Source organism: Natrix helvetica, assembly GCF_964273705.1.
Source record: "Natrix helvetica genome assembly, chromosome: 1".
Taxonomy (NCBI): Eukaryota; Metazoa; Chordata; class Lepidosauria; order Squamata; family Natricidae; genus Natrix; species Natrix helvetica.
This window is the reverse complement of record NC_138548.1, coordinates 77770348-77787295: the sequence shown is the minus strand read 5'-3', so window position 1 is coordinate 77787295 and position 16948 is coordinate 77770348. Positions and strand designations below refer to the sequence as shown.

Below are 16948 nucleotides of genomic sequence, written 5' to 3'. Positions count from 1 at the left end.
TTTTTAAAGAGAATTGTAAGGAAAACCTTTTACTGAATACTCTATTTTATTTAAGAAAAAAATCTAGAAGGCATTAGCTATTCAAAAGACAGTAACAAACTCTTTAAAATATCTTCTGGCAACTTTCCATGCAGTATTCCAAGAAGATGCAAGGACCTTCTGAGAAAGAACCCCAACTTCAAAGTAGGTCTTTCTCCTTAGTCTCAATGTTAAGATTTCACACAATTGAAATTGCCTGGGAACTTTTCTCTTAATCTTCTAAAAAATACAGTATAATTTCTGACTTGACATAAATTTCCATTCTCACATTGTCATTCAACTAATAGAGAATCTTGTTTCCTGAACCATGTATTGATGGCATCATATTAAATAAAGTATATTTAAATTGCTGGTAGCAGTGACTTCCAATATAACAAGACAATTATTGTACATCTGGTTTTGCTTTTCTCTGATATTAATAATTTGAAATGGACACAAATTCCATGTAGTAAAACTGAGAAACACTCTTGAAGAATTCTAATCCTGTTCTGGTTTCTTAGAAATCTTCTGTTTGCTGCAGCATTTTTTCTAAATTAAGGCACAAATATCAAAATTCTTGCTTTTAATTCGAAGCTTTCCTGACAGCTTTCATTATGATAGAATTAGAATTCAGCCACTACATTGTAAAATTTTCTATATTCTATCATTTGAAAATGTATGTGTTCTGAAGGAGCAAGTATTTTTTAACAAATGTTCCTAGTTACTAGAATGAGCTTCCAACTCAGATATTAAATAAAACACACATTCTTGAGTTTTGATGTATCATTTCTTACATTTTTTTCCTGTTTGCAACTTCTTTCATAGTTTGAATAGCTTTTTTGTCGTTGTTCGTGATATTCAATTCTTAATAAAATTCTGTTCTTGACTTTTCTATTTGAAAAACACTTCATTTTGCCCTTTGACTTGTGTATGACATTTCAACTGTGTTTTAAATCTGTTGCTCAAATGGATAAATCTAAATTACAGTTCTTCATCTGAAATCTTTTAGCATCACTTTCAAGGAAGTTTCTCTATTATACTTATAAGATTTTAATTTTGGGAGGAGGGAGGCTGGCAGTACTCTAATTAATTTCTTTCTAGTAAAACTAAAACAAGAATACTGAGTTACTTGCAACATTTTTCTCTTACCATTAAAGCAGAATTTTTATTTTTTATCCTCATCCCACCTCACCTCAGTTTAAGAACTGCAAAATTAAGGATTCAGTATATTAATTTCTTCGAGAGTTTTACCATTTTAGTTGAGATTTTTAAATTGATATTTTTGAAATACAAATTAAAAATTCCCAGGTAAAAAATCTCCTTATCTTTAGCTTTGCAATTCAATTTAGCTAAACGTCTAAGAATCACACAAGGCTGCATTTGCAAGGATTTTTAATTACATCTAGAAAATTAATTTGTATGTTGAAACTGAGTTTTATACTCTTGTGTAGAATTGGTATATTACTGGATCACTATATAATAGGCAAATTGATTTGTCAATACTGAAATTACAAACTTAATACTTAAGATTACTTTATATTACTGTCAGAATTCCATATTATTTATATGTACAGTTTGTAATTTTTCCTCAAAGTGAGTTTTTGTACATATAAGTGATAAGATAGGGCAGTCAATTAATTCCTATAAATTTTAATTTTTTTGTTTGTTTATTTAATGTTTGTTTGTTTTATATGGCTGCCATCTCAAACAAGTGATACTTGGTGGTGAACAACCATAAAATTTATTTAAACCAAATTACAAACACAATACAAAAGAAAATGAAATATAGATAGCAGCTGAGAAAATTATAATACATGTATGTTAACATGGATGGGATTGGTTTTAAACTTCATGTGATGTTATTTTTAGAATTTATTGTTATTTGTATGATGTTAATGCTGTTAATTGTCAGTTACATTTTTACTATTTCATGTAAACCACTTCTTCTTAGGAGCATAGTAGAATACAAATCCTAATAAATAAGCAAATAAATAGAATCACTGAAGATTTATAATAGCTTTTGTAAATTAGAAAAATACACATAAAAATAATTGTACATCAAATTTAATAGACTGTTCTTTCCTCTTTAACTAGGTACAACTAATTTTGCCAAGCCATGACTTCCAGTCACTATCAGTTTGCTCCCTGCAAATCTCATGGTACCAGTGGCATGTTAATTGGTGTAGTCTTTGCTCTCGCTATGTTAAATTTTGTACAGTGCATGTTTTAGCCAAGGTTTGATGCATTTAGATATATTTAACAAAACTTGCTTGAAGTTCATCTTCTTAATCATTTGGTATATGTATTGCCTTAAGTTAATCTAATCTATTGATAATGCTATTATCAGCACTGTTTTACTTCTAGAGCCTTTCCATTTTAGTTGCTCTAATTTCTTGCATCTTCTTGAAGCACAGATGACCAGATGCAAAGCTTTTATATTTTTATTAAGCCTTTGCATTATAACCCTGCCATTTAAAGGGTGAGAAGCAGTGGTGGGTTGCAGGCGGTACTCCCCGGTATGCTCGTACCGGAGCCAGCCCAGAGCACCGGATATTGTTCCGGTATGGTGCTCCAGAGGGCCCACCCGCCCGAGCTCCTTACCAGAGTTTAAAGGCTTTTGCGCTTCCGTGCAGGTGCAAGGCGCGTATAGCGCCTGCGTGACGCTCTGCAGAGCAGCTGGAGCATTGTGGAGCGTCGTAGAGGGGCTTGAACACATGCACACGTTGCGCGCATGTGCACACATGCTGCACACATCCATGAGGATGCTGCTGGCCCCGTTCTAACCGTACCGGTTGGAACAGGATTTGCAACCCACCACTGGTGTGAAGTAATGAGGAAAGAATATTGTTTCAAGATTCATTTGAAAGTTAAAGTATCAACAATTGAGATTATATTAAAAATCCAGTCTAAAGAGGGGATATAATGTCAATGACTACTCACTACACAGGTACATATAACCCATATTTCCTGAATCCTATTGCATTGGAGGGCTATTGGCCAGCTGCCTTGTTTTGAGTGGTCATTCCCTTTGCAATAGGGAAATGCTAATAGGTTGCCCACTTGGCAGCTGTGACTTTTATGAATATTTCACTAATAAAATAATTCACTCTCTTGATTTGGCATAAAGGTGTTATATAGTAGAGGCTGATGTCTGACCATGCTAAGTGGGAGACCTTTAGGCCTTTGGGTGCCAGTGCTATAGGCAGGATTTTCATTATGACCCTTACCACTTATGGACTAGATGTATACCCTTTCTGGCTGTCCTGGAGGACAAAAGGAGGGGTATGGTAAACTGGATTCCCAAAATAATCAGTGCATCATTGTGAGAGAGAGTATTACATATAGACTTGAAAGAGGCTGTGCTATGCCGTCCTTCAAACACTATTGGAAGTACTGTATGAGATAACTACAACCCTGTCTCCTGGTTTCCCATTTTAGGAAGATTATTGGGAGTCTGCTAGGGAAACAACTTCAAAGCTCACTTGGAGACATTGGTTATTGAATGCTTTTAGTCAAGATTCAGACCTAGATGGGGGAATAGGTTCCTTCTAATCCTTTTAGACCTCTCAGCTGACTTTGATACATCTATTAAGTATCTTTGGGGGATTATATGGAGAGTTGGGGACACAACAGTTGTTTTTATCCTTCTTCAATTGATGGTTCCAGTTGGTGGTTGTAAGTGACAAAATTCTTTTACTTCTTTTACTTTTAAACTTTTGTAAAAATCCACTGGGAGAGGTTGTATATTGGTTCAGATTAATATATTCAGTATGTTGATGATATTCGACTGTATTTTACCTCTCCAGACCATTCCAGTTATGCAATGAAAGACTTGTCCTGGTACCTACAGACAGTTGGAATCTAGATGAGAAGAGCCAGGTTAGGTTGAACCCCAGGAAGATGGAGCTACTATTTATTTAGTGAGATTCTTTTGTTGTACAGCTAGTACCACAAAAATAACCTTCAAACCCTATATTCAGTTCTATGCATTCCTGCTTCAAACTTGAGCATTCCACTGCAGATCCTTTTAGAAGCAGAGAAGATGAGCCTCAGAAATCTAGTTTTCTATTGTACACGTTTAAACAATGTAACAACAAAAATTAAAGCATCCATGGTAGAAATAAAAACTAAATATCAATAAAATAGCAAGTGAGATAAAACAACTGAAAATAAAAACAGAGATTGCCTAGTCTAGGGCTGTCAAACTCGCAGCCCTCTGGCCGACTGTGTCACATGCTGGCCATGCCCAAGCCTGGTTTAGCAAAGGGGAAACAGGTCATCATACGTCACATGGGGATGCTGTGTTGACACGAGTTTGACACCCCTGTCCTAGTCTAATTCTCAATCTGTGGTCTCCTGGGGGGGGGGGGGGGCGATATCATCACTGGGAAGTCCATGAAGGCTTTAAAGAAATGTTATGATTTAAATCTTAGTTAAGTCTTGGTGGTCCAAGGAGGCAAAGAAACAACTTTCTCTCCCACCCTCCCCCTCTGTCCCTCTCCCTCTCCCTCTCCCTCCCTCCCTCCCTCCCTCTCTCTCTCTCTCTCTCTCTCACACACACACACACACACACACACACAGTATATTAAAAATGATAGTGAAATGAAATGTGACCATGGGAAATGAGGGGAAGAGAGGTTCCCTGAAAACAAGGAAGCAGAATCCCCAGTAGCTTAATAGTCAGCAAAAGAAACTTAGGATAAACACACCCTATAACCAGACTGCAGTTGGGGTGCTTTGTAACTGATTCACAATTATATTCACAATAATAATTACCTCAGTGTCCTATGGTCACCTTAGTATCATTTGTGACTTTCAGTGCTGGCTTCCAGCAATCAAAGACAGTGGGGAAGCCAGTAGGAGGTTGCAAATGATAGTCATGTGACAAGATTCACCTAACAACTGCAGCTTCCAAAACTGCTGTTGTAAGTTGGCACAGTCATGCTTTAAACTATTTCATTGGGATATATTTTGATTTAAAGAGTATTAATATTGAGGGTGGCTAAAAGAATCATATTGAGAAATTGCACATTATATTATTTCGGTTGTTAAGGAATTGTTGTCAGAAATGTGTGATCTATTTATTTGGAAAAGGCACTATTTTCTCCTAATCGAAGGATGTAGCAATATGCCTTAATATGGCAGAGACCTTTTGATGCTTTACAATAATATTTTGTATTTATTATATTATATTTATGACTCTTAATAAATATAATATATAAAGGTTCCCCTCTTTTCTGTTTCTTTGTTGTGGGGTTGGGCTTTTCTATTTTTTTTCTATTGATTTGATTTTACCTTTTTTAAAATTGAGAACTGTTTTGTTTAAGAATTGTTTTGTTAACAGTGTGTGATAAAAATGTAAAATACATTAATTAATAATTGCAAAAGAGGTATTAGAAATGTAAGATATACAGTAAACCCAGGACATTATAAGTTGGCATTTAATAGATATCTAGATTATAGTTATAGATCTATAGTTTCATATATTTGTAAGGACAAAATACTGTAGAGCACGGGTGTCAAACTCATGGCATCATATTGCCCTCACATGATGCTTCACAATATTTTTCCCATTTGCACAGCTGGGGTGGGTGTGGCCTGTGCGTGACATATCTGGACTTTGGGTTGCCAGTTTTACACCCCTATTGTAGCGACTAGATCTATGCATTCATTATGATGCTGTCTCTGTCAGCAGAATATTGTATTCTGCATTATTTTAATTTTTAGATCTCTTCTTCCCATATCCCATTTCTTATCTATAAATGTAGTCATTTAAGTCCTGGTGTCAGCAAAAGTCCATTAAAGGTTACCAGAAATAATAAAATATTATTTTAACCTTGATGAAATAAACTTTATATTTCTTCCTTTTACTTCTATCAATCTTAATCTTTACTTTATTCAAATGATGTTATTATAGCAAGTTTTAACTTTGAACAGTTACTGAATAAGCGGTCAGTATGTGGATACTACTTGTTTTCTCAAGTTAATGGTTGGTAATATTTGATACAGCCGAATGATATACAGTATTTGTAGTACATATCTATAGTTATCTATACAGAAATATAGCACATTGCAGACAGGTGCCATATTCCTATTTCTGCAAGGTTGAAAACAAACTGAATCTAAACTGCTGCATGATTTTAATACTTGGTTACCATTTATCTGTTCCTTGTTCATATTCATGTTCAGTTAAGAACAGAATAGTTTCAGATTTCATTTTTGTGTCAGTAGTTCATTATAATTAATTGGTATTTTAAGAAAAATGCTTTATTATCCATTAGTCTAAGGCAGGGATGTCAAACTCAAGGCTCACAGAGGTGCTTAGAGCCTGGAAACAGCAAAGGACCAGCCGATGGTGTCTCTCAGCAAAAACGGAGCTCGGGGGCTGCATGCAGCACCCCTGCACCTCGTTTCCGCTGATAGAGAGCTATCCAGACAAACTAAAAACAAAACAGAAGGAGAAATATTTCCCCTTTTGCATTTCAGCATGCAAGAAGGGACAGGAAGGGAGAAAGGGAAGGAGGAAAGACAAAAAGAAGAAGGAAAGATGGGAAGTGAACAAGGAAGGAAAGGGGGGAAGAAAGGAGAATGAAGAGGGAAGGAAAAAGAAGGGTTGGAAAGGTGTTGTGGTCCGCCGGCAGTCTGCAGAGCTGGCAGCAGAGTCGGACAATGAGGAGGTTGGGGAGGAACATGGGCCAGTCCTGGAGTCTGAGGAAGGCTCGGATGAGGGCTCTGCATCAGAGGCAAAGAGGGGGCCAAGGCCATCTGGTAGTTATGTGCTGCCTCTGGAGCCTCTGGAGTCTGACATCAGGGAGGCAGAAGAACAGTGGGAGCCTTTTCCCAGTGTGTGCATGCGCAGAGCTTCCAGAAGGCAAGAACAATTAAGAAAACAGGGTCGACGTGGGAGTAAGCTTGGAGAGAATTGTCCCCTCCCATAAGGCATAAAAGGGGAATAAACAGGACGTGAACCTTGGCATAAAGCAATTAGTTCATCTGGTGATTTCAAGCTTTGAGAAGTTTAGTTTGACTCTGATAAGTTTGGCATTACGAACCCAATTGTCAATTAGGTCTCTGGCAGCATTTCAAGAGAGATAAAGTGGGTGCTTATCAACATTCTCCTGAAAGACTGTGGCAACTCGATCAGACATCTGTCAGAATCTTCACAGACTGTTTGTGAAGCTTTGCAGGCTGTGAATGACCATAATTCACAGCCGTATAAATAAAAGAGGGTTTTGGGGACTAAGATTGTGTTTTATGCTTTCTCGGGAAGCTTAGGTCAGAACAGAAGGAAAGAAGGAAGGAGGGAGGGAGGGAGGAAGGAAGGAAGGGAGGTAGGTAGGTAGGTAGGTAGGTAGGTAGGTAGGTAGGTAGGTAGGTAGGTAGGTAGGTAGGTAGGTTATAATGAGAGTCTCCAGGAAGTCCTGCCTTAGCATTTGGCCACCACAGGTTCCCCCAACATGAGTGATGAGCTGGCCACACCTACCATTGCTATGTATCCCCAGCCAAACCCACCTGACCCTCCAAGGTCAGACACAACCCTCATGTGGCCCTCAATGAAATCAAGTTTGACATCCCTGGTCTAAGGGATAGATCCATTTTTTCAGATCACTGAACTGAAAAAATCTCCATTAATCCTGAGACAATTTTTTAAAAATGGAATTAAACAATATAAGGAATCCTTCAAAACAGTTTCCACTGGTTTCTTGAATAGCAGGGCCTAATTTAACATTCCTTTGCACCTGATTTTCAGAGACATTTATTAGATTTAATTTTGTTAATTAAATTTGTTTCCAATAAAGTATTTTAAAAGACAATTGGCATACTCGAAGGCAAAGCACAATTTTCTAACACAAACCTTGTACAACCGGTAGAGGGTAAAGGGACATACTGATAAATTAAAAATAATCACAGCCGCAAGGAGTACCTGGCATGCCAAGCAGTTCTTAGTTAGCCTTCTGTAAATTGGTATTTTGTGATTAGCGACTATCCACTATACCAATCATTTGGTAAATAGACAAATATCCCATGGCAGTGATGTAACAAGTGTGTCACAATATGTTTTTCAAATTGCAAATGTCATAAGCCCAAAAAGGATTCTCTGAGTACGCATAACAAACAAAAACTGAATTCTTTTCTCTCAGCTCCTTGCTATGTTTCTCTCTCAGTGACTGAAAGTTTTCTGAATTGTTGATTGTGAAAAATTAGTTCACCACACTGAATTTAACTTTTTCAACGTATTTTAATAAACATACATTTTGATCTTTATTTCAACAATGTTAATAGATAACAGGGATGTTATATAATGCACCCTCTAGCCCACTTGTCCCCAGATGTCAAGGAACTCCCAACATCCAACAGGGTCCTTCTTGATCCAGGCAATAGCCGATCTGGTATAGGCTTCTATAAATTACATTTCACTTATTGTTTATGGAAGAGGTCTTGTTCATCTGGCTCCTCTATGAACCCTGACAAACATGGTTGAACCATAGCTGTCATCCTCCTCAGAGTATGTAAATCTCACAACCACATCAAAGTAATGCTTCGCTGGGATATTATTGTGTGTGAGTAATTTACTTTAGCTTCACAGTCTAAAACTTAATAATTCAAGTCTTAACCAAGGATCTAAGAATTATTCAGCTAGCATTTAAGTTTGAAACAGGATGGGGTTGTGTGGGGTTGTGGGGTTTTTGTTTTTTTTTGTAAAATTAGAGTTTAGGTCTAATAAATTCAATATATCCATATTACAAGAAAGTCTTAGGTATTGCTCTCAGGGCTCCAATCATGATTGGTATAACAACGGATTTCTTTTCTCCGTAAGCATTTAGCTTTGATCTGCATTTTCCTGTATATATAATTTTTTCCAACTGTTTTTCCTCAATCCTACAATCATTGTATTTAGCAACATCAGTGAACCAGACTCTCTTCTTTTCAATAACTGTTATTATTATTCAGGCCTCACTTACCTAAATCTTACTTAACCCAGAAGAATTTAAATAACTGGTGTGCCACAGGACCCTTTGTAATCTCTAAAAGGTTTTTGCTTCATGTATTGTTCCGATGGCATTTATTTTCTTTTCCTTCTGGGTTTTAATCACTTGGTTCCTTCTTGACTATTGCTGAAAACATCATTTGACGAGTGGCTTTTATCCTTTTGGTATAGTTGTTCAGCTGGTTTTTAAGTTATAGCCACAACTGTGAGTTTCGGCCTAGTGTCCTACATTCATTTTATATTTTCATGCTTAAAAATATACAAGTACTATTTGGGGTGGCTGTGGAAATTCTTAGTCATCCAGGTCATAGTTGTCCCAAAGGTGCTTTTTCAGGAGGCATCTGGACTTTCTTGTTTTTCTTTGAAGACATTTCACTTCTCATCCAAAAAGCTTCTTCAGCTCTGATTGGGTGGTAGAGAATGGAAGGATTTATACTCCTTGCAGACAGCTGGTCATTTGCATTCTTTTAGAGAGTCATTGAGGCTATCTGGAGATTTATCTGTGTCATCAGATTCACCTAAATAGTACAAATGGATGTGGAGCTTTCTTGGAACTGTTGAAAGGACTATGTTGTAGACTGGATAGATGATGTCGTATCCCTCCACCTCTGTTGAGAGAGGACTGCTCAATTGTGACTATTTGGGGGTCTATAAATTTTTCTCAAAAATAAGAGAGATAAACAAAAAAGAGATAAACAAAAAATTCAAAATGGGGGGGGGGGTATTTGGGAAAGTGGGACAAAAGGAGAGATTTATCCTAATGCTGGAACCCCCCTCCCCAATGGCTTCTTTGCATTGTAAAGAAACACTTATGGTGGAGTGAATTTAATTTGATCATTTATTTGTGGCAAATGAATTCTCATCTGAGTTTTGTAAACTTATTGTATTTAATACCTATTACTTTAAAAATCATTTTTTCTCATTATTTTTTTATTCTTCGCTATATAATTTTATATATTATATAGGCATATTTTATAAGTTAACAACATTCATTTATTGTTCCTAAAGTGGTTCATATATTTGTCAATAATAATTAAATAGATAGTAATAATTAATTAGACCAAGCAATGTTGGTCCAGTTCATAGAATTCTGAAGTGGTATTCTTATTTCCAAAGATGGAATAATGAAGAAACTTGCAGAAAAAGAAAGAAAGAAAGAAAGAAAGAAAGAAAGAAAGAAAGAAAGAAAGAAAGAAAGAAAGAAAGAAAGAAGAAAGAAAGAAAGAGAAACAGAAAAATGTTTCTGTTCTTTGTTATAAAACAGAATCTAAATAACATGGTTTTCTCCACCTAGTGAATGCAGAAGTAGTGAAAGAAGAAAGGAGTAGGAAATATTGCCATGTGGGAATAAAGTAATTTAGAGTTGGAACCAGAATTACCCAATTTAAGAGCTGCTTATGTCCTACCAATATTGCATTCTCATTAAAACCTGCCTGAAGTTTAGGGGCATAAATGATATGAAATTTAAGATATGGGACCAAGGTGTACATGATAATAGCTAAAATGGGCCATGAGGCCCATATACTATGTTTAGCTGTTATGTCATCAACAAATGTTTTCAGTTAGTAATCTTGTCCTTGATTTGTGGTAGCTGGTACTTTTTTTCCAGTTACCTAAATTTCAGATTTCCGATTCTTTATAAATGCTCTAGAAAATCTGTTAGAAAAAAGGGGAAAATTAAGTTATACCATCTGGTCCTGCACAAAAAATAGGGTTTTATTCTTTGTCCATCCGGTAATATTGATCAATAGATGGTCATGAAATCCAAAGCAAAGGAACCTGAATCTAGCAATAAAACTAACCTGCTACAAATATAAATCATCTACATAGGGAGGGATTTTCTGCCTTAAAACTCCTCTTTTTTTCTCCTGCCTAATCTTATGCAATTGTCTAATTTTATTTCTCCTCACATTAGCTTATACTATAACAGCCAGCCATGTATTTTGTATTGAGTTGTGCATTTGATTAAAAGTCAGGGATTCAACTTTAAGATTATAATTCTATATTTTGTTTAAATATATTTATATTACATACAACTTTCATTTTAAATTAGGTTTTTCTTTTTTAAAGTAAGAGCACAGTATAATTGAAAGCTAGCTATCATTTTAATCTCAAAGATTGCCTCAGTATACAAATGCCTTCCAATTAGAAAGAGATCTATTATATCATTAATCAACAGAAAAAGACAGAAAATATAAATCTTCCATGAAAAGAAAATACTTAATCATCTCCATTTTGAAGGACCATATGAGCCAATCCTTTCTAATAATTTTCTGAAATGTTCAGCATATTTGGATTTCCAGGAGAAATCTAAAGAAACAGGCAAAAATATTTAATATTTATAGATGCAAAACTGTGAGTGATTGAAAGATGCAGTTTCTGATACAGAACAAGTTTCAGACATTGTGGCAGAATGTGATATGGGCATAAGCTAATTTTAGTGAGATAAGTATATAATAATTATATGCCCAAATTGATTCACAATCAAATCCCATGTTGCACTGATTTTAAGAAAGGGATGGTGAAATTTAATTTAGCTTTATATTTTATTTTTGTAGTTTTCACTCAGTCTACTGTTTAATCTTTGATTACAGGCTACTAAAGAAGTAATAGAACGGGAGGCCCCAGGGATGGCCTTGGCAATGCTGATGGGATCACTTAATGTTACACCTCTGGGCATGCTCTCTAGGTAAGAATGCTAACAAAAATATGAAAAAGTTTTTCTCTAGAAAACCTAAGGTAGTGGAATGGCTGCAATAAACAAAAGTAATTCATCACTCCTTCCTCCTTTTGATATCCAAATGGCTTCTTTTATTCTTGTATGTTTTTTATTTCTTTTACTTTTTTATTGTTTAGTATTTTGACAGATCAGAAAGAAAAGACATTGAATCTCTGTTGCAAAATTTTCACATAGTAACTGTGTAGTTATGTAGTGGTTTCAAAACTATTTTGCGTATTTTGCTTCAGTAGACTACACAACAATATTTTAAAATAGATTGTCGATCCCATAGTGCAGCCACTGAGAGATAGCTGCTTGCCTAAAGCCTACTTTTCATATGGGAGAGATATCCATATTATCCAGTGAACTTCTGTGGCTGAGGTGGATGAGAATGTGGGCATTCCTGGTGTCAGTCCAACCTTAATCACTACATCAAACTGCCTGTTATGTAGCAATTATTTTTTTCAGAATCCTTTTTCTCCCCAGTTAGCACCGATTTCCCTGTTTTCACTATAAGGGTCTTATACTAGCAGACATTTTTAAAAAAATCTTGCAAATCAATAAATAAATGTGCATAGTGCTCAAGAAAATACTTTTGAATTGTGAAGAATGTATATGAATCTCAGGTTTAAATGAGTCTGAACTACCCTGTTCCCCCGAAACTAAGACCTCCCTGGATAATAAGCCCAATCGGGCTTTTGAGCACATCCGCTAAAATAAGCCATCCCCCCCAAATAAACCCTCCCCTAAAATATCTAACCGCATGCACAGCCGGTCCCCGCCATTTCCTGGGAAGAAGGGGGGGAACCTGCCTCACGCGTCCCACATGTACCTGCCATCCCTGTGGAATGGCCTCGCATAGGCCACTTCTGCAAACCCTAGGTACCACGCCCCTTCTGTGCCAGAAACAGAGACAGAACTTCTGGCCCTCCGCGGGCTGCAGGCTGAGGTTAAGGGGCTTCCTGTACTTCAAAAATAATAAGACCTCCCCGAAAATAAGGCCAAGAACTTATTTTGGGGGGGGGGTGTCAAAAAAAATAAGACCCTGACTTATTTTTGGAGAAACACAATAATTTTTATCCTGTTAATGTGATTAAGTAATGCACTTGACTGAACTTCAGTTATGACTGTAATGAAAAAAAATGGTAGCATTTGTCTTGAAAGAAATTACATAAATATTTGACATTGATATAGTACATCATGCATGAATATTTGTTTGATGGAGAGGTAATACAATATATAATTATGAGTTAACATAATGTTAATGTGAAGTATGTTCCAAACTACCATGTGAAGTATGTTCCAAACTAGATAACAATGTTGTAAAAGGATAGACGGAAACAAAATCCTTCGAGTGGGAATTGCATATTATTTTTTGGTTTCTTTCACTAAGCACTTTTTTGTGTGTATTGAAACTTTGTGGAAAAGCCAGTCTGATGTACTAGTTAAGGCATCAGGATAGAAACTGGGAGTCTAGTGCTGCCTGAGTCTTTTCCACTAAATGTCTAATTTACAAAAGTAGAAGATAAACTTTTCTATGTGTCTAGTCAGTCTCATTTATATAGAATTGATAAGTTGGTAAGCTGTAGTTCAGAACTTCATCCATGAAATATCTTTTTTGTTCTACAAGATCAGTAACAGACTGACTTAGTATTGAATATTCTTCTGCTGATTATTTCATTATATTATAATCGTAGATATTTATTCTTTGGGGTCAGGATTGTTTGTTTTCCTATATAGTACACAAAAGGACAACAAAATGGATGGCTTGTAAATGATAGGCATAGATCACATTGAAAAATGATCTAGCTGAATTAATTATTGCACTTGTGATTGATATTATTGTCATTATTTTAAAGACTAACTTGGGAGCTGGATTTGTTGTTGGCTTTAGTTCCTGTGTTTGTGTTTATATAGTCTATAGGTCATGATATATGATAGGTTTTCTGTAAGCAGCACTAAATCCAAAGGTAAAGTTGTTGTCTAGGGTGGGCTGTAGTGATATACAAGGAGGGGAAAGACTGTTCTTGGAATAACAGTAAGTCAACGCTGTTATCCTTCTAGAAAGTAAATAGTACTTTCATAATATAACAGTGACATGAAACAAATTTAATTAAGATTACATTTTATATGATTCTTGTGTCATATTGTTAGCCCTTCAAGTTACACCAAGTAAGAAAACAGACTCCACAAGAGTGCTGGAATTCTGCTTTAGTATGTAGATATGTACTAGAAATAGAATTACGATTTAGCAGTATAGATAGATAGATAGATGATAGATAGATAGATGATAGATAGATAGATAGATAGATAGATAGATAGATAGATAGATAGATGATAGATAGATAGATAGATAGATAGATAGATAGATAGATAGATAGATAGATGATAGATAGATAGATAGATGATAGATAGATGATAGATAGATAGATAGATAGATAGATGATAGATAGATAGATAGATGATAGATAGATAGATAGATAGATAGATAGATAGATAGATAGATAGATAGATAGATAGATATAGATATATATTTGTATTTGTTGCATTGTATTTGAAAAACACACAGTTATTTGTATTTTAGACGTAGTTTTTAATATTATGTACACAAATAGATATGAAAGCTGTTCTAAATCAATTCTGATAAGAGTGGCCTGAAAAGCAATTGATCATTCTTATCCACTATCAATCTTTTTCACTTGATGAGGGTTTTAGGGAAAATGCAATATTCAGGGATGGACAGCTGACATAAGCAGGTTTAACATCATTGAGCAACAGTAAGCCTAATGAAATGAGCTGTTTCTAAAGCATTTAAATGGCTGCATATTTTAAACCCAAAACAAAAGCAATATATGTCAACAGTGAAACAAAACATTACAGCAAAGCACAAAACTGTCTTAGTATCACAGCTAAGCATTCACATGCAACCTACAAAAAGTTTATTCATCTGACAGCAAAATGCCCTAATCATCATGAATGCAAGCCAGTTGCCAAGTGCCTGAATTGCAATCACATGACTGTGGGACTGCTGCAACAATTGTAACTTTGAGGATGGGTCATAAGTTACTTTTTTCAGCACGGTCAGAACTTAGAACTGTCATTAAAAGAATGGTCATAAGTCCAGGACTACCTATATTTATATATGTGAAAAGGCTAGTATTTCATTGATTAGCTAAATAAAACTCATTTGATCATGAAGGTTTCTTTAATCAATTCTATTTCTAAGAAAACTTTTTTCCACTGAATGAATGCTAAGTCTTCACTTTTTTGAGATTGATTAAAATTATGTTTTATTTAAAAAAATGTTTATTTCCTGTGACTTGGTACTCATCTCTCTCCTCTCTTTTTCTCCTCTTCCCCCCCCCCCAGACCTGTGTGTGGAATCAGAGGGAAAACTCTCATAATTAACCTTCCAGGTAGCAAGAAAGGATCACAGGTAAGCAATGTTTTTCATAAGGAACTAAAGATACGTTGATGATTACAAAATTTACCTCCATAAGTAGTAAACGTATTTTAATGTAGTGTAATTAGCAGGAAAGATGAGCATTATTCTAATGAATACCTTTCATTCAGACTCCTTCCATCTATTTTTCCCCACTATAACTCTGTGAGATAGCTGAGTTAAGAAAAAAATGACTGGCTCAAAAGCCAGGGAACTTTCATTGCTGAGGATGAACTAGAACCTGAATTTCCCAATAGTAGTCCAGCACTTTATCCATATACCACACTGGATCTCATTTTAGGATTAAAATCTGTAAAACCTTCAAACTTCCATTTATTAAAGTAAAGGTTTCCCTGTCCAGTCGTGTCTGACTCTAGGGCGCAATATTCATCTCTGTTTCTTGGCCAAGGGAGCCACCATTGTCCGAAGACATTTTTATGGTCATGTGGCCAGCATGGTTATACAACAAAGGCACTCGGAATGCTGCTCCTACCAAAGTGGTACCTAATAATCTGCTCACATTTTCAAGCTTTCAAACTGCTAGATGGGCAGGAATTAAGGCAAAGAATGGGAGCTCATATTGTGTGGTTCTTGGGTCTCAAACTCATGCTGTCAGCTTTCCAGCTGACAAACTCAGTGTCTTGCTGAACCATCGCTTCCACTTATTAAATGAAAGTATTTGCATTTGAAGGTTTTAAACTCCAATTAATTAGTAATTATTCCTTTCACTTCCATTTTGAAATAAAGTTAGTAAAGCATATATTTTAACATCTTGTGACATTCATTATTCAAAATGAAGGCACTGAATGCATTCAAATCTCCTTAAACCATAGCCACAACATATTAGTATCTCATTCTTTTCATAAACCGTATTTAGCTGAACACCTTCTGCTTTGTTGTGAAGTCTAAACTGGCAAACAATGTTTTGGGTGATCTCTCCAAAATTGGATTGCATACCAGATTTTTATTACAATTTTCACCCCCTGTTAAGAAAGATTACTCAAAGCATAGTTTGCCAGATCACAGATCTCAGTAAATTGGTTTTACATTAAATTGAGCACATAAGAATAGAATAAGAGTATACAGTATATACATGATTCACTCATTAGCATCTTTGAGTCTTCTATAGCTACAGGGAACCTGGATACTTAGACGATACTAATAATGCGAATGCCTGGATTAACTTCATTGATAAAAATGCCTGACAGCCAACATATGTCTGCAACTTTATCTACTGACTGGTAGATATGGTATGAAAAGTTATTTACTGTTTAACACTTTCAGATACAGTGCAATTATAGGGTATAGTGTGAAAGCTTATGGGGGGCTTTCAAACATAGTTATTTACTTTTTAGATACCAGCTTGGGTGACCTCCAGACAGAAGGGATCATTGTTCTATGTTTCTCTGGCATCATCTTAGACTTAGAACCAACTCAACTACAAACTATAATTTGGACTATTAAAGAATATGACATCTGAATTCAATTCTTGCAATACAAATATTGGGGGGGAAAGGTAGGATGATACAAAATGGATGAGACAATATCATGCGTATAGGTGGGGCTAGGTTATTTTGTTTGTTCTGAGGAAGGTATCACTATTTATACTTATTATATATAGATAAATAAATAGATAAATTTGCTGCACTTATTGTGCTTCTCCTATTTTTCTTCGTGGATGCACAACCTGCACAATTAGAACTGTGAAACTGTGTGTAGTTAGAAAACCACAAAATTGTAAGCTCAGTAGAGTGGATAATATTTAGTTCATAGCTACAAT

The 16948-nt window shown here is 35.6% G+C and overlaps 1 protein-coding gene across 10 annotated transcripts in view; it reads left to right on the top strand.

The window, feature by feature from the left end:
• The window catches only part of GPHN (gephyrin), a 234562-nt gene that overhangs the window by 118156 nt on the left and 99458 nt on the right, over positions 1–16948 (top strand). For all 10 annotated transcript variants that reach the window (XM_081937713.1, XM_081937720.1, XM_081937719.1 and 7 more), the window contains 2 exons: positions 11602–11696; positions 15096–15162. In XM_081937713.1, the coding sequence (XP_081793839.1) occupies positions 11602–11696; positions 15096–15162 (162 nt within the window). The remainder of the gene's footprint in view (positions 1–11601; positions 11697–15095; positions 15163–16948) is intronic.